Source organism: Halichoeres trimaculatus, unplaced genomic scaffold (assembly GCF_033239565.1).
Source record: "Halichoeres trimaculatus isolate MK-OKI-2021-1 unplaced genomic scaffold, fHalTri1.1 fHalTri1_scaffold_11, whole genome shotgun sequence".
Taxonomy (NCBI): Eukaryota; Metazoa; Chordata; class Actinopteri; order Labriformes; family Labridae; genus Halichoeres; species Halichoeres trimaculatus.
In genome coordinates, this window is record NW_027437189.1 from 10,813,431 (window position 1) to 10,832,163 (window position 18,733).

An 18,733-nucleotide genomic window follows, 5' to 3' on the forward strand; every position below is an offset into this window, starting at 1 on the left:
AGCCCTTGTTGTGGGTGATATAATGTCTGAAATAATATGCGCACAAATTTTATTTCCAAAAGTTCACACCCTTGAATTTTCTCGGGAAATTTCATTTTCATGCTCTTGCAGTGGGATGTATTACAAAATATTTTCCACAGCCTCACGGTCTTTCAGACACATCTTATTGATCTGATTTATTGTGTTTGATGAACTGGAGACTGTCAGTGATGAAACGTTTTGTATGAAGACTGCGTTTTTGTCTTTTTCAGCCCTTGTAGTGTACTGCACAAAGAGCCGAAGGGCGGAGCGCTACTGGCAGAAAACTCTGCTCCAAATGGAGGAAATGGAGTCCCAAATCAGAGAGGAGATCCGCAAAGGTGTGTTTACACAACGACCCATACACACACACACCCTCTCCCATTGTACAAGCTCTGATATCAGGGTGATTCAGACCACAAATGATGTTTTGTGTCGATTGACATGAAAAAGGAGCTTGCGGGAAGAAATATTGACCACATATATTTGTGTGTTTGTTTGTGCACATCTGTGTGTGTATGTTTGAGTTTATTTTTCTAGGCTGAAGTGGGAGGGTGATACAACAGTTGACAGATTTGTGCCTAGTAAGCGTGACTCATGAAACACAGTGTCTGACAAATGATCAGTCACACACAAGACGCACTTAGTGGCCGCATCGCTTCTGTTGTGTCTACTCTGTAGTAACAAGGTCTGTGTGTGCGTGTTTGTGTTTGGAGCCTTGTATCTTTTTTTCCTGTGCATATATATGTGTGTGTATGTGTGAGTGTGTGTGTGAGTCTAGAGCATTAGAGTAAAGCTGTGTGAAGGCCGCTCCACGTCTGAGCGCCCAGATTTATGGCACAGAGATAGGGGGATGGATAGAGAAGAAGAATTGGGGGAGGAAAAGATAGTAGTAGGAGTCAGGGGAAGAAGCAAAAGTGTGGGAGGAGGAGGAGAGGTTACTCAGTCAGAGGACGCAGACAGATCTGCGCAAGAGTTCAGGGTGAAAGACCAAAAACTGAGGGATAGTTCTGCCTAGATTAATGAAATAATAAAAAAAACAAAGAATGGGGAGTAAAGGGAAGATGGGAAATTGACATTTTCCAGAGCAAGGTTTTGGCAGAAAGGTGTTTTGGTTTTCAGGCCTGCTGCTTCCAATCATCAGCCAATGGTGTGAACAGACTGGTGGTTTGAAAACGCTTTCCTGAGCAGGAGGATAAATAACCTGGAGGAGTAATGAAATATGACTATAATCCCTGAGGTCTAGTATTCCCCTCTTTCTACACAAACACTGCGTGAAAAAACTGGCGTTGTAACCCCAATATGTCTCTCATCCTGCAACAGGAAAAGCTTTTCCATAAAGGGATCTCCAGCGTCTCATTAGAGCAGAACATCATCCTCTCAAAGAACATGCTCCCCAATAAAGTGGCTACGATATTAGTATGCGTTTTAAGTGTGCATCTGGAGATGTTGATACTGTTTCCGGCAGCCTGCGCACACATGTTTTGGATGAGGGCCTCAGACTGGATTTGGCTGCTCTCATTGTTGTTTGGTAAATATTTGCCTGGACTGCAAAGTCTGGCAAAGAAAAGGATGAAGACAAAGATTGGAAAGAGATCAGAGGATGAGTGGCTGGTGTATTTAGTATTCAACCAGAACATTGCGAAATAAGATGATACAATTCTGATTTAACTTTTCTTTAATTTGATCTTTGATTCTTACAGATCCCACAGGGTCCTCAGAGGATATGAGGGTTATTGCATTAGCCTGTGAACAGATTTCTGACTCATTTTGCTGAGCAACAAATGAGGCATGAGGAGCCAGAAACGAGGCTGTGATCTTAAACATTCCCATGATTCAACCCTTTTTTTTGGGTCATTCCTTTTTTCTCTCTTAGGCTTTGCCGAGCTGCAGACGGACATGACAGACCTGACCAAAGAGCTGAATCGCAGCCAGGGCATCCCTTTTCTGGAGTACAAACAGTTTGTAACACGCACGTTCTTCCCCAAGGTGAGAAAACCAATTTTTCCGCCCGCTATCTGATTTCCACTGGCACTCTGACAATACCATTTTTCTCAATGGGGTTTTAATATTGTTTTTTTTCCTCTCCCTGCATTTCACATTTCACATTTCCCACAGCTTGTAATTTGCAGCATCCAAATTCACCTTGGAACTTTTAAACATACAGTTTAGGCAAAGTGTAGCTCAGTGTGGCACCCTGCAGGCGACTTAATGTGTTCTCTATAGGTAAGCGCTTTTCTGATTTGTGATCCACCCTGATGGTAGACAGCGGGTCTGTCGGTTGGCGGGTGTGTTTGGTTTTTTCCACTGATACAGACAGACACAACTCAGTGGGCTTTGTCTTCCAACCACAGGCATGGACTTTCAAGGAGACAGAACAATGGCAGGCACTGAGACAAGGGAACTTTCGCCCCTGATTTCTCAAAACACTCCTGACTCTGCTCAAACACCCACACACTTCTGCAAGCATAGGGTGTGTTGCGCAACTTGGACCTTGGACAGTGTTTTCTGCAGGAAAGGAAGTGACTATGTAGAGTGATGAAAAGCTACACTGAGAGTAACATAAATTCAAGTGTTGCTGCTTTAGTATTGTCTAGGTCTTTTTCCGCTAAGACAGCAAACTCACCAACCGCGACCCTTTGTGTTAGCGTTTTACCACGAGAGCTTCTGGTTCTTTGAGATTACAAACTTACCCACACGAAAAAAACAGCATCAAACACAGACTTTGACACAGTTATAATACAAGACAAATGTAGCTGCCCTGAAATGACAGGCTGTGTTGAAAGGCTGGCTCTTGGCTCTGGGTCAGTTAGCCTCTGAAGCCATTAAGGCTCATGACGCTTGTGTCACAGTGTCATGTTCCCTTTTCATGGTCAGACAGAGCCTCGGAAAAGAAATTTTGCCCTTTGGTTGCAGACTGCAGAGCCCAGGGCTTTCTCCTTTTGTCTCCCTTCTCTCTCTGTCTCTGTTTTCCTGTTTTGCAATGAGAGTCGACTTTGTGTCACAGTTTTCCGTTCCTGTGTTTATGTGTGTTTCAGATGTTTTCAGATTACGAGAAGAGTCTCGTCCAGCCCATCTACGAGAATGATGCCCACGGCCCTCGAGCGCTGCCAGAGACCCACCCACTTCTACAGGACTGGCAGGTGAAGGGTTAAGCCATTAAAATGTTAGGTTAGGCTGCTTTCTTCTTCCCAGAGTGCCGTGATTTGGATCCTTTTCTCACTCCCATCGCACTCAACTGGGTCACACCAAAGCTTATTAAGGTTTCACAGTGGGGCTGTTGTTGATGGGGAGTAGAGAAAAGCATATAGTGCACTTTTGCCGTCTTGTGCTTATTAAAGTGCGTGTGTGTGAAGTGTGTCAGGTGTGTTGAGCCTGCGTGCAAATATGAATACTAATGCATGTCATGCAGCGGTTTCCACTGAGTGAGACACACAAAAAATTTGCTTGTCAAAAAACACGCTGCCCACTAAGCTGATGGCAGGTTGTTGACACACTTCCCACTGGCAGGAGGACAACCGAACAGTATGCTTTTCATCAAAACCATCCCTTGTTGTGTGTGTGTTGTGTGTAATGGAGGGGCAGACATGAGTTATAAAGAGAAAGTGGGCAAGGCAGCGCCCACTTTCACACACCTCTGTGTGAATACATACTCCAAATGAAGGCATGTGCGTGTGCATGTTGGGAAGAGAGAAAGTAACGATCGCAGCGCTAGTTTTGGGTCGGCAGCCGGGGGAGCCTGTCTAAGCGTGATGAAGTGCCTTGGATCCACATCGTCTTCCCAGGAAGTGTTTTCCAGGTCACAGCAAATAAATCTCACAGGCGGGCATTTATCTTAATGGACACCCCTGTTCTCCTTCTGTCAGGCTGCAAACCACACCATATGGCTGCAGTCCAGAGGGAAGACTTCATCACACTGCTGCTTAGTCGCACCCATAGATAGACCATACTCATTAAGTCGACTCGGCACATTTAGAGACAATCACACACAGTCAGGGACCCGAGCGCGAGATACCGACTCTATCCAGGGAGGGCGGGGCCTGGAGAGAGGCAGGAGGATGAGCCGTGATGGAAAGATGAATTGTTCTCTAGATGGGTCACTTGAGACACGAGGTGGTGAGATGCATTAGAGGGCTTGCAGCAGGTGTGTAATGCAGTCCAGGTGAAATCACGCAGAGAAATAACCACTTCATTCCCTGTCTGTTTGCAGGCCAACAACACGACGAGGCCTAACGTGGAGGAGGGCATCACTCTGTTCTCCACGCTGCTCAATAACAAGCACTTCCTCATCACATTCGTGCACGCTCTGGAACAGCAGAAGGACTTTGCTGTACGAGACAGGTAAATTAATCAGCTGTTAAGTGCTTGGCAGAAAAAGCATCCATCTAGATTGACTCTAGGCTTTTAAATAAGGGCAGCTTAAAGTTTGAATGCCTAATGCTCAAATAAATGCATAACCCACAAGTAACAACAAGTTGTTACTTGTGGGTACTTGTGAGGCTGTGAGGAGGCTCCCTTCTAGATTTACGTCTGATCGTAATCCACACTTAAAAATGAGATTATCAGCGCCAATATTGCTGCTTACAGGTTATTTTAAATTGCCACTTCTTAGCTTCTCGATTGGGTCAAGCAGGACCGGATTGATTTATGGCACGTCTAGGTCTCTATGACAACACCATGCTGGCTGACGAAGTTTAGTAGTGAGAAGAGATAAAACACAGAGATCTGTGTTTTTTTCTGCTAAAAACAATTTCTATGACTTATTTGTGGTGATGGAGCCTAACTGTCTGACTGAAAAAGGACAGAAGAGCAGAAGAAAGCTAAACAGGAGAGTGATACAGCTGGAGCTAAAGGCTAACTTTAGCTCTGGCTGTATCACTCTATTAGGGTGACCAAGCGTCCTCTTTTGCCCGGACATGTCCACTTTTTACGTCCTGTCCGGGGTGTCCGGGCGGGTTTAATAAATTCACGAAAATGTCCGGTGTTCACTGATTTTCATAGGACCATTACGCGCGTCCGTACATTGACCGGCGCTTGCAAACAATACCATCATGCTCATCACTTACCGAGAGGCTGCCTTGTGGGCAGGTCTGCTCTGCGCGTGCACACACACGCATAGAGAGTGAGAGGATCAGAGAGAAGGTGAGAGAGAGAGAGACGTAGACGGAGAGCGGAGAAGACGGGGTTGTTTAGACAGCGGAGCTGTATTGCACGGAAGATGCCTAAGCGTAAGTGCAGCTTCACAGATGAAATGCAAAAAAAAGATTCCGACATACCGTCCCGGTCGGGACAAGTGGGAGGCAGAGTGAACCGTGTGCAAAGCTGGCACATATGTCTCAGTGTCCAATAAAGGTGCTGGAGATCTCAAAGCTCACATGGACACCGAAAAACATGATATGACAATGACATTTCATACTGTTAAACACCACAACAGCTACAGGTCCATGGATTGCACCAGTGCCTTGCCAAAAAGACATTTCCTGACTCTGACGTTGCTAAAAAGTTTAGGAGTGCTGGCACCAATGCCCGGTACCTGGCAATCGGTAACAGTACTCAACGGTACAAATTTTCGGAACTTTTTTGTAGTTATGTGAAAAAAAATTCAATTTCTTTAACAATATTATATATTTTTTTTTCAATTTAACATATATATCCTTCAGTACATACCCTTGCAATGCTGTGTTCATGTCCATTATGGAAAATCGACTATTCTTTCACTTCCTCACAGTCACAAGGATGTGTTCAGGTACCCAAACGTGGTACCTTTTGATTTTACATGAATCGGTACTCGGTACTTTTGACAGAATTCGGTCTGTACCTTTTGAAGTACCTGATTCAGTACCCATCTCTAGGTGTAAAAGCCCCCCATTCTATTGAAGTCATTCATGAAGCATCTAAAAAAATCCAGTACTGTGGTGTTTCCACAGACGGGAGTAACCACGGGGCAGTGAAAATATTAAGAATATAAGAAGCCTGTCTGAATTTGTGCCTCGAGGCCAGTGCCGTTGTCCTCTTTTTTGGAAATCAAAATATGGTCACCCTAACTCTATAACACAGGAGCTAAGCTATTTGTGATTATGTTCATTCCAACCTACATGCAGCAGTTATTCTGAGGTGGTCTGTTCAAACTTGAGAGTCTATCAATAAAATGAAGAGTGAGGTTACGTTAGCTCTGCTTGGTATGACTGGCTGGACATAGCTAACCAGGATTTACTGGGGTTACACATCACGGACATGTCATAGAGCACCAGACTTCCAGCTGCACTAAATATAAGCTACTATTAAACTACTTACAAACTAACAGTGTTTACATGTTGTCCTGTTAGCCCACAGATACGTCAGCGCACCAGGCTTCTGACATCGCTAACATTTAGCTGGCTGCTACGTTTGCTTGGTGCCACGTTTCAAACCGTAGTGCTACGTAACTGTACTGATAAGTCCCTTACCTCGGCACATTGTATCCAATAAAAAGTTGTCTTGAACAAAGATTTTTTTTTTCAAGCCAATCTCCATCGTATTTAAAAACAAACACGCTTCACTGAAAGTAATTTACCGCAGTGTGCTGAGACTCCATTCCACAAGGTGGCGAGGGAGTGCAATCAAAACAGATCCTCCTCATAGCATCTTAAAGTTTTTTTTAAATCTTCTTTTTCTTTTTGAGACATCAAACAACTCCATGATGTTGAAAAAAATGTCATGTTGCATCAAAGTCACAGAATTTTCAACTGATTCTGCAGTTTCCTTAATTTCTTAAGATTTCCTTAAAAAAAAAAGGATCAAAAACAGAATACTTCATGTGTCCAAGAATCATGCCAGGAGACTTAAAAAGCTCGAATGACATGATTTTTGCATGACTGCATTCATTTTCTAAATGTTGTATTTAAATACATCACACTGTATACAGAAGGTGTCTATGTTTCAAGCTTCAACCACATTTATTTACTTTCATGCAGGACTGTCTTTATGTGCTCCATAAAGATAAATTTCATGTTTAGAAAAGTGGTTGACCAGCTTTGTAAACACTTGTTCATTTGTCAGCAACTCTTGTTTTGGTCCCGATGTCCTAAATTTTGCCAATCATTGTGGGGAACAGGAGAAAAAAAACAGAGGCATGACCACATCCCTGTCCCAGCTCAGAGTCAGCGCTTACTAACTGATGTGGCCCCTTCCTCCTGGCTTAAAGGGGCTTTGTTAGGGAAATCCCCAGCACCTCTGGACTTACTCACCCAGACGCTCCCTGCATTAGATCAGACCTTTCTTTAGATTTGCCGTCACAGGTGCTGCGACCTGTTGTGGCTTCTGCTGTGAGCTCCTTCTGCCACACATTGACAGGAAGTGTGGAGGAGTGTGTTTTTTCACATCTATCTCTTCTGTTAATCTCTTTTCTCTCTGTTCAGATGCAGCCTGGCGTCTCTGCTAACCATCGCCCTCCATGGTAAGCTGGAGTACTACACAAGCATCATGAAAGATTTGCTTGTGGATCTTATTGATGCTTCAGCTTCCAAGAACCCAAAACTAATGCTTCGCCGCACTGAGTCTGTCGTGGAGAAAATGTTGACCAACTGGATGTCCATCTGCATGTACAGCTACCTCAAGGTGAGGAGCAGGAGCACAAAAACAGAGGAAGAGTTATGAAACCTTTCTGATTTAAAAGAATCACAACAGCTGTGTTGTTTGACTCCACCTCTATTTCATGTTCTCCAGGAAACAGTGGGTGAGCCTTTCTTTCTGCTGCTGTGCGCTATCAAGCAGCAGATCAACAAGGGCTCCATAGACGCCATCACTGGAAAGGCCCGCTACACCCTCAATGAGGAGTGGCTACTCCGGGAGAATGTGGAGGCCAAGCCACAGGTCGGATATCTCACTTTCAGTTCATCTTTCACATCCTCAGTTTTGCTTTTGAGGAAGTCAACCCAAAGAAACCTCCATAGATGCAGAATGTTGAAACCTCCAGCCTCTTTTTGAAAGTATGACATCTGTGCCGTCCTTTTGCAGAACATCAATGTGTCCTTCCAAGGCTGTGGCATGGACTCACTGCCGGTCAGGGTCATGAATACAGACACAATCTGCCAGGTGAAGGAAAAAATCCTAGAGGCCTTTTATAAAAACCTGCCATTCTCCCAGTGGCCCCGAGCGGAGGATGTGGACCTGGGTAAGAGCACATTTTCTTCTGATTATTCTCATCCTTTCCTTTCCTAACCGTACGGGATAAAGTAATCTCCCTTGCTTGCAAAAGGTCAATTCCTCTCATGAAGCCCAACTAACCTGAGGCTGCAATATAATAAATGACAGAATGCATGGAGGAGAGTGTACAGTCATAATCACAAAGAGTTATTGCTTTCCAAAGCTGTGCAGCCTGCAGAGCTGATTTGATTAATGGCCCAAGAATATTTCCACAGGTCGTGACACAGAGATTTAGAGCACGACTGCTCTCTGTCTCGCATATTCTTTTCCAAATTTAGGATGAAATTGTCTAATATCACGCTCCTCCCTCCTCTGGTCTCATTTCTCTCCTACAGAGTGGTTCGACTCTGGCAGCAACAGTAAGCTTCTGCAGGACCTGGATAACTCCTCTGTGATGGAGGATGGCAGGAAGAAGCTCAACACGGTCTTCCATTACCAGGTGTGTATGTCTGTGTGTGTATGTGAGAAACCACTGTGGTGGGTGTTGTCATGGTGCACCTGTATATCCCAGATATTGTAACAGCTACAGCGGGGGTGTTGGAGGTGAGAAGTCCTTATAAATGGTGTCAGTGTCTGTCCATGGGTGGGAGGATGCTGGGTGTTTCTTTGTGGCTGCACACAGTTAGGCTCAGGTGTTTTTGTTCATGTTTGTCTGCTGGTGTGTGATGTGTCTGCCTCTGTGAGGATCATTGTCTACAGAGGAGCTGCTGCTTTTAGCCTGTGTTGTTTTTGCAGATTATACATTCAGACAAACAGCATACAATATGTTTTTATCAAAGTCTTTACACTAGTTATTTTTGTTATTAAACAAAATTGAAAGCAACTGTCATCTAACAACAAATAACCCAATCATTATTATAGTATTCATACGCTTTAAAAGTGTTCAACCAATATTGTTTTTTAATGGCCAAAACTGAAGCAGCTTGATGGGGAGTAAGTACGCCAATGGCTTATATTTACTGACGATATCTTATCTATTTTTTCATATAATAAAGAAATAACAATTGGATAATAACATCAATTATTCTGCGCTCATTACAATCCAATATATCTGTTTTCTTTTGGCCAGCAACATGTGAAGATGGCTTTTTAATTAGTTATGAATACTTACGATAGTCTTGAGAACATAACTTTAACTCCAAGAAAAAAATACAAGGTAAGAGTTACTTTTGTATATTTTTAATGTTTGGGGCACAAGAATCAGAAAAAATATGTCAAGCTGTAGAAGATTGTCAGTTATATTCATATTTTCAATAAGATAAAGTGACTCAAAATTGCTCTAGCTGCAAGTTAAAGGTTTTCAATGTCAGGAGCAAACTGCAACAATTAACACATCATAAAATTTGTTGTATTAAACATTAGCCTGTAGCTGTTTATTTAATATGTGGTCAATCAGGATGACGTCAAATGATGTCATTTAGATAAAACAAACAACATTTATGGCGATGCTGCGTGTTGTGTCTGCAGATATTATTTTATTATGTTATATTTTATTTTGTGCCTATTAAGTTGCCTATTTTAACATCTGAATGGGGACTACAGATGGAAACTAGCCTTTTGGCTAACTGACATATTCACAGAAATGTTAATGAATATGCATTGTCCCTGTAAATTGAATAAATTAATTAATTAAAAGGATTTTTTTTTTAATTTTTTAATCAGCCTCACGAGCAGAGAAATTGTTTTGCAATTCTTAAACTAAATTAGAAATGAGCTTTATTTATCCTCAACAGATTAATCAGTTTGTTTCACATTTTACTTTTAATTTGAACCTTTTCTATTTTTCAAAATACTAATTTGTGTTTATTAAATAAAAAAGTAAAGCGGCACCTTGTAGAAAACTTTTAAAAGTCAAATCCATTTCAACTCAGTGTGATATTAGGAAGCTATGACTAAACAAACAGTATGATAACGTTAACAGTTAACAAGGCAAAGGCTCCTACGGACACACTAACTACATCTGTAATTAAAAACTTGTAAAGGTTCACCTGAGTGAATACTTTAATTTTCAGAGTGAACGGCAGACTTTTTTCTGACATTTTTCAGTTTTTTTTTTTCATTTGTAAAATAGATTTTATAAAATATATAACTCAAAAACATTCTGTGTATTATGCTACTGAACGTGTAAATGTGTGTTTGCTTATGTCTGAGTTCACTTATTCTTAAGTAAACAGTTTGTGAGTGACCTCCGACCCTTGACCCTTTACCTGTACTTGTTAAGTGCTCTGTTTAGTTTTAGCTCAGCCGTTGGGACGGAGCTGTGAAAGCAGCGAGCTGCAGCGTGTACTAACAGTCTGGGTTCACTGGCAAGGCTGTTCAATCCATTTCACCACAGGTTGACTTTAATGAGCCCAGCCATGCTCCTACAGAGTCACCACCACTCTGGATACACACACGTCTGACACACACACTCACGCGCGCTTGCACACCTCTCAACACCACTCTCCCCTCGAGGGCATGCTTAATGATGCTGTTCTGGTGCACCCTGGCTCACCCCTGACCCCGCGCCCTCTGTCCTCTCTCGTCTTTCCTCCCTCACTCCCTCCTTCTTCTCTACCTCCACAGATCCCAGAGGGGGCATCGCTGGCTATGAGCATGAAAGACAAGAAAGAGAACACCCTGGGGAGAGGTACGTCACCTTTAAACACACCCACTCTCTGTTGCTTTGTCACACAAACTCACCCACACTTGGATAAATACACTCACTCACTCTATCCCAGGAAACGACACATGCTTAGTTGATCACGAGAACATGATACGCTCTTGTAAACATGCATGAAACCACACACCCTCGCCCCCTGGGACACAGACATCTAAACACACTCACACCTAATAAATCCTGCTCTCATTGTCCCGCTTCAGACGGGACCGATCCTCCAGCTTCATTCAAAACTTGCCCTCCATTATTAACACGGGCTTCTAGGAAAAATTGTACACACACGCACACACACACACAAGTCAGACGACTGTGCAGCCTCAACTGGGTAACCAACCAACAGACCGGCCTGTTGACAGATGAGTTTACATGCAGCCTTTAATGGGCCTGTCCATTCGTTTGTCTTGGGGTCCACCTTACATAATCAGTACCAGACCAGAGCTTCAGGTTCCGTCCATCAAAGCCCCCCCTCCTCTCATTCATACTCTGCCAAAAATAGGCTTATGTAGACCAACCTGGCTCTGGCTTCAAAGCACTGAGGGAGTGTTATGAGCCTGTAGTGCTCCCTGGCTAATATAAAACACTGTCCTGCCTGTCTGTGATCAGTGGTGAGGGTCTGGCCTGAGGCCCGCTGGGCAGGAGCGTCTCTGGCAGAGGAGGCTGTAATGAGAACACACTCACTATATTGTTTTGAGTGTGTATGTGTGTGTGGGTCTGCCAATGCCTGCCTTTGTTTTTCTGCTGTGTGTTCCTGTGAACGGTAATCTACCATATTTGTTTGTGTCTGCCTTCAGTTTGTGTTGGACACACGTCCACATGTGTTCATACGTGTCATGCATGTGTATGAGTGTGTGTTTGTGTTTAGTTCTATATATAAACCAGCAAGGTTTTAATGCTCTTTCCAGCACTGGGCGAGCATTACCATCTCATTACACCGGCTCCAGAACCAATCACAGACGCCGTGTGTCTGCCTCCGTTAATCTCTCTCTTTCCTTTTTTTTCCTTTCACTCGTAATCTTTCTTTTTCATTCTCTCCGACAGCTCCCCTCCCCTACCTGCCCACCGTCCACCTTAATCACTTTCTCCTCTCGCATGTACTCTATCTCCCCTGCTCTCCTGTCAATCTCCCTTCTTTTCCTCCCTCCTATCTGTCACACTCCTCTGTGTCACACTCCTCCTGTCTCCTCTCATTCTCTCAGGTCTCCACCTCGCTGATTGCGCATTGTTTCACACTGTGTGTTTCTCTTTTTTTTGTCTCCGTAGTTAAAGATCTGGATACAGAGAAGTATGTACACTTGGTAAGTATCCCCTCCTGGTCAATCAGAACATTTCTGTAAGTGCCCTAAGTGAGTTTATTTCCAGAGCGTTTCCTGTGTTTGCCACTGTTAGACAGTTTGGAGCAGGCCTGACGGGGAGAGGAAGGGGTGAATGGAGGTGAAAAGGAAAGCTGCTGAGAGGACATGACAGCGCTAATGCCGCTTAAGCCTTTTTATAAACGTCAGCGTAGATATGGGACCTTTGACTTTAGAATAATGAGTTCCCCAGAATGCAATTTGCCGGGTGAATAGTTAGTTTTGCTGGACAGTTCAGTAGCCCTCTTTTTTGACACATGTAGGTGGATTTTGGCTGCTTCTTTCTTCTCACCCTGATTTAGACCTGTCTGAGCTAGTCAGAAATATGATCTTGTACACAGCAACCACAGAAGAGCATGAAAAATTTCCCAATTCCCACTTGCTTCCTCATTTTTGTGTATGATTCAGTGCCTCAAAATACCCTGATGTGGTTTCTGGATCATGTGTCTAATGCAAGAAACAGAAAATTCCCCCTCAGACAACAGAGAGAGCACTGACAGAGAGCTTTCATTAAGGTACTCATGAGAGGGTTTCTCATGGGCAGGATATTGATCTTTGGCCCTTTTTCCTCCAGGTCCTACCTCATGATGAGCTAATGGAGCCCAAGAGGTCACATAGGCAGAGCCACCGCAAAAAAGTCCTGCCTGAAATCTACCTGACACGCCTTCTATCCACAAAGGTGACCACAAGACACAATAGATCTTTTGTGAAAACTACAAAGAGATTTACGTTACAGCGTTTCTTCAGAGTCATCTGTCTTTTTTTGTGGCCTGTATTAGCCTCAGAGGCCGTAGAGTAATTCCCACATCCCATGAAACCATGTCTCTGCGTATGTACGAGCCGCCTTCTTCCTCCTCCACAGGGAACTCTTCAGAAGTTCTTGGATGACCTCTTTCAAGCCATCCTCAGCATCCCAGCAGACCGCCCCCCTCTGGCTGTCAAATATTTCTTTGACTTCTTGGAGGAGCAGGCTGACAAACGGGGCATCACGGACCCAGACGTCCTTCACATCTGGAAAACCAACAGGTACACGACTTCACTCTGTGATCAAAGTCCGCTTCGGTCATTCCAAGAGAACAGCCTTAAAAACTTCTCCCCCCTCCTCCTCCTGGTGCAGTTTACCTCTGCGTTTCTGGGTGAACATCCTGAAGAATCCTCAGTTTGTGTTTGACATCGATAAGACGGATCACATGGATGCCTGTCTGTCCGTCATCGCCCAGGCCTTCATCGACGCCTGCTCCATTTCTGACCTGCAGCTCGGAAAGGTGAGATTATCTTTGATCAATCAATTGCAGAAATATTCTGTGTCGGACTCAGTGAGAAGTTACTTTTTTTTTTTTAAATGTTGAAGTTAACAACACCAGCTCTAATTAAATCTAATTAAAAGAAAATTTCCAAACCTGCCTAGCATGCTTTCCAAGTCCTCTCGGTCCTTGAAGGTTTGCCTCTGTGTGATTACATTATTGCAACAGCTGATAAAAAGTTACTGAGATGTAAAAGCCGACACATTTTCTGTGTCTGTACGTCATATAAGGAATTGTTATTGTACTTTTCTTAGTGCGTAACGTGGATTAAATCCTGAAATCAGCAAAAGTGGAACCTGACTGTGTATCAAGAATCAATTTTAAATCAAATCATGATCTTAAAGCCCTGAATGTTTTCATGCGAATGTTTTGCGAATGATTTTTTCCAAAGTTTCGCTTGCAACGAGTACACTTCCTCAATCAAAATGCTCATCGTTGACTCATCACCTACCAAAATATTCAACATTGACTGTGTTTGTGTCCCAGCATCGGGTTCTTTACGATAAAAGACATAAAAACTACAAAAAAAAAATGATTGCCCCTGCCCTGTTGTTGGGGAATAGTCTGGAATCAACCTTTTTTTTCCCTCTCTTCTCCCAATGTTTTTATTTCATGTCTATTATAAAGGAGCGCTGGACGCCTAGGAGGTAGCAGCTCCTAGGTTTCTCCCATTTCTGTATTTCCATATCACTGTCTGTTTTCTTACATGTCTTGAAAGGGATGCAACTGAAATGAAATTTCCCCTCGGGATCAATTAAGTATTCTGATTCTGATTCTGATTACAAAGACATCGTATGGAGGAGAATACCTGTGGAGTTTGAATACAACACCTCCAAATGTTTACAATTTCGTGCCCTTTATTCACGTCCCCGATGGTGTGCAAAGGCCTTAAGAATCTAAAAAAAGTCAAACTGTGAGCTGTTGAAAGAAATGCTTTTGGATCATATAAAGATCCACCTCTTTGGTGATGTTTCTGCATTAAGATTTGACTCAGTAGGACTGACTCAGACAGACTTCAATAAGGCGTGAAAAGTGCTGTATCTTTGCCTCACATCCTCTGAGGAGGATCACTAATTAATAACCTCATCAGATAAAGGCGCTCCACTCAAGTATAAGCCTATCTGTTTGTCTATATGCCAGCTTAGCTGTCCATCCATGTTTTATCTAGACTCACACCTTCTGAGTCCTCCTGTGAACCTCTGTCCCTCAGCCCCCAGCCTGTCAGCTCCATCTACCTCTCCTCGTGTTATTTCAGTCTACTATGCTGATCCAAGGTCATGAGCACCAGGGATCTCTTTTTGCGCTGTGCGAGGGTGCCCGTGTGTCTGTGTTCAGCCGTTCTCACATCCATCTGTCTGTCTCTCTTTTGTCTGAATGTGTGTGTGTGTGTGTTTGCATGTCAATGTCCTTGCTGCCCACAAATCCGTCTCATCCCTCGAACACCATGACCCTGAGCATGCTCTGCTTCCTGTCTCTCTCTGACCGGCTTCCTCCCTGGAGGGGACGGAGGACTCATCAAATAATGCTCCTCTTTCGCTGAGAAACCCTCTGATTTATATACTCCTCTTCAGTGCCAAGGAGACAGTGGCAGTATCCCGTGTATATGCAGCCAGGTACCTCCTCGTGTTCGGATGTGAAGACTTTATAAAACCTGCGGCAGTGGGATTTTTTCTCCCACTGTGTGTTTGCAGCCTCCTCATTAACATGTCCCATCTGGCTGTGCACAGTTTGTGGAGTCACCATCAAGGATAAGGTCCCATTTCTCCTGCAGGTCAAGGAGACTGGCATGACACACCTCTACATTTTGTTCAGGTGTTTATTCTGGATTTGTACGAGTGTGTGAGTCTGCCGCAGGACAGGGCAGTGCAGGATTCTGCGTCTGGGTTATCGGGAGCATAGCAGGGATGAGACAGAGGGGTTAGGAAAGTAAGCAACGCTTGCTGTTTCCACGGAAACCCTCTTATCTGGCGAGATTCAGACACCGAGGGGCCACGGGGTCACAGTGGGGTTACCTGGCAGATGGGTGAGCAGCAGGAAGTGACCTTGCGGACAGGAAGCGCGAGGGTTCCCTATAGGAGGGGGGCAACCACAACCATGGCCTGTCCCCTCCCCCTAACCTACAAACACACACGCAAACAAACATATATCAGTTGACACAAATAAGTGGTGACACGCAGAAATATTAAGGTGCTCTGTAAGCACATTCACTGATGCTGAAAGCTGAGGCTGGCCGTCTCTTTTCCCTCCTGTCCTACTTTCCTCGCTGTCCCTTTCTCTCACCCACACTCACAAAGCTCACGAGGAACTACACACACTCGCTCGCAACAGTAGTCGCCACTAAAACCAGAGTGTGCCCACAACCTCTTAGCCCTTCCACTTTTCTTTCTGCATGAACAAACAGCAGTGTGAGGGCCTGAAGCGACTGCGCGGCGAGCGACAGAGGTATGAGGGAGTATTGTTGAGTCTGGAATGTTCCTTCTCCTGCTCTGGAGTTTGTGAGTGCCCTGTTCTGTGGAGAGGAAACTGCTCCCATTCCAGTATTGTCTCCTTTTAGGCTGGCTTGGATTTGGCCTTCAACAGAAGGCATTCAGTCTATTGAGCAGCTCCTTATTTGGACGACACAAATATCTTTGATGAAAGCTGAAGTCCAGAAGGGAGTTATGAAATGGGTCACAGAGGAGAACTTGTGTGTGAGAAGCTTTATAAAGCATCAACTCCTCAGACTGTAGGAAAGATGGATGTCTGAGTGACATAACCAAATAGTTTCAGAGGAGCTGTAATAAAGTTTAGTTCTGTTTGCTGCCTCATTGGCCAATCTGCAAGATTACTATGCACCTTACACCTTAACACTTCAGCTCTCTGCACTGCACTTACTAATTTTAGCATTTAACACTATTGAAATACGTTTGGTCCCCTAAACCTTGGCCTGTATGTTTCATGATCCACTATGCTTTTCATCGCTCTTGCTTTTCTCTTTTATTTTCTGTCCCATTGTGTTTTTAAGGACACATTTTCTCTCTTTGCGTTGCTCCTCCTGCCTACTGGCTAACTGTTCCACTTGTTGATTTGATTATTTTATGTTGTTGACATCAACCTGCCAAAGGGACTAAAGATGGAAATTAGCCATTGGTTATAATCTTGCATTTTAACATGTACATGTCCCTATTTCAAAGAAATAACTTAAACTTAAGCTTAAGTTAAATGATGACAGTCCCTATATTAGAAGTTAGAATTTAAAAGGGATGGACATTTTCCGGAAAGATTGCTAAAAACTTCAGGGAATTTTGTCTCTGGTATATTGGAATTTCAAATTGTAGCATTATTTCTAAAAATTTGATTGCCAAAAATTTATTTATTCTTTCATTATTCATTAATCTATGTATTTATTTATTGTATTTTATTTGTTTATTTATTTATTTATCTTTTTTTTTTTTTTTTTACCATTCATGGTTTTTGCTGCTCTGTGAAAGAAACCGTCTTGTGACATCAAAGATGACGACCAGTCACAACGAGACATTAGCCATTGAAGGTGATGAGGTCCATGATCAATGATAAGCAGAAAGCACAGCCTGAAAAAGAAGCTCAAATAAATATTTTGACATTTTGCGAATGGGACCTTTCTTCAAGGTCTTGACATGAGGAAAATGTCCAGGCTGTTATTAATGCCTGAATCTTTTTATATTTTTCACCATTCATGGTTTTTTGTTTATCTTCAGAAAAATTGTTCCAAAAAGTGATTAGTGTAATCTATTAATGTTGCATCACACACGTACTCAGTTTGGGAAAATTCCTGAAAATTTATATATAATGTCATTTAAAAATCATACTTTAGACATGTTTGGATGCATGTGTGCTTATAACAAACCAAATGTATTAACATTTATACATCTTTTAAATTTTTTTCTGAAAAAATAAATAAACCAAGTAAATGCAATTAATAGAAAATTCTCAAATTTCCCTGTCAATTCTGGTTGATTCCCATTAATTTCTTTAAAAAAAAAAACTCCCATGGAAAATTTCCAGCAACCCTGTTCGAAACCATGCCTCAACCAGACTTTTGGTTTTGATTCTGCTGGAATGCACTGTCTGTCAGTCAGCTAAGCCACACCCTTCATTATGCGAAAATATGCAGAACATACATCAGAATATTATTTAAACAGACAAATTAATTTTAAGTATTTGAGCGCAGATGGCCTAGTGGTTGAGGTTTGCCCTCGTGCAGGCGGCCCATGTTTGAATCCAGCCTGTGGCCTCTTTCCTGCATGTCTCTCCCCAGTCTTGCCCTGTTTCCTGCTCTATTCACTGTCCTCTCTACTTTCTAGTTAAAGGCATAAAAGTCTTAAAAATAACTTTAAAAAAGTAATAACATGGGTGATTATGCATCTCACTCTGCTTTTGGAGCCCGCTTTAAGTGGACATTCAGGGTTCTGCAGTTCTTGTACATCTTTATGTTTTTTTTCCAACTCCAGAGCTTACTGCTTGGCCTGGTAGCTCGTTCATACATCCAGCTCGTATGGCTCCTTCTTGAACATAATACACTGACGTGAAGCACGACATGATTTTGTAGCCAACATATCAGCAGCCATCTTGGTTATTTATGAAAATGCCTCGAAGCCTCTGAAACTAGATCCATATTAGATAAATGCTTCTAATTTGCCCGACCTGAATCAGGGTAGATGGAAATCTGTCCGAGCAGGAGGGGGTCCACACACATCTGTTCAAGCAAACAAAACATGTGCTTGCCAGTTATCTGCTTCCTTGCATGGACCTGCTGCTAAATTTCATATTGCTGGAATACGGTGGAATATGGTTAAAACTTCAGATGTCATTTCTTATTCTTTCTTTTAGGACTCTCCTACGAACAAGCTGCTGTATGCCAAGGAGATCCCTGAGTATAAGAAGAGAGTGCAGTGCTACTACCAGCAGATCCAAGACATGGCACCTCTCAGTGAGCAGGAGATGAATGCTCACCTAGCAGAGGAATCACGAGTGAGTAAAAACATCCTCTCATACTGGAAAATCTTATTTTTGAATAGAAACTAATCAAGAATTTCATCTTTTAGAAATACAGAAATGACTTCAACACCAACCTGGCCTTGTCAGAAATCTACAAATATGCCAAGAGATACAGAAACCAGGTAAGAGGAGACGTCTTCAGTTACTTCTCTGTATTTAAATCAGATAAAATGTGTTTCTCATGTTGAAACCGGCCCCTTGCT

At 43.0% G+C, this 18,733-nt stretch overlaps 1 protein-coding gene across 1 annotated transcript in view; it reads left to right on the forward strand.

Annotated features, from left to right (window-relative positions):
* Nucleotides 1-18,733, forward strand: part of plxnd1 (plexin D1) — a 74,414-nt gene that overhangs the window by 53,802 nt on the left and 1,879 nt on the right. The window contains exons 21-35 of the mRNA XM_074681698.1: nucleotides 252-359; nucleotides 1,895-2,007; nucleotides 3,057-3,161; nucleotides 4,229-4,359; nucleotides 7,416-7,614; nucleotides 7,723-7,869; nucleotides 8,014-8,170; nucleotides 8,538-8,641; nucleotides 10,768-10,831; nucleotides 12,122-12,156; nucleotides 12,785-12,889; nucleotides 13,073-13,236; nucleotides 13,328-13,475; nucleotides 18,363-18,503; nucleotides 18,578-18,652. Of these exons, the coding sequence (XP_074537799.1) occupies nucleotides 252-359; nucleotides 1,895-2,007; nucleotides 3,057-3,161; nucleotides 4,229-4,359; nucleotides 7,416-7,614; nucleotides 7,723-7,869; nucleotides 8,014-8,170; nucleotides 8,538-8,641; nucleotides 10,768-10,831; nucleotides 12,122-12,156; nucleotides 12,785-12,889; nucleotides 13,073-13,236; nucleotides 13,328-13,475; nucleotides 18,363-18,503; nucleotides 18,578-18,652 (1,796 nt within the window). The remainder of the gene's footprint in view (nucleotides 1-251; nucleotides 360-1,894; nucleotides 2,008-3,056; nucleotides 3,162-4,228; nucleotides 4,360-7,415; nucleotides 7,615-7,722; nucleotides 7,870-8,013; nucleotides 8,171-8,537; nucleotides 8,642-10,767; nucleotides 10,832-12,121; nucleotides 12,157-12,784; nucleotides 12,890-13,072; nucleotides 13,237-13,327; nucleotides 13,476-18,362; nucleotides 18,504-18,577; nucleotides 18,653-18,733) is intronic.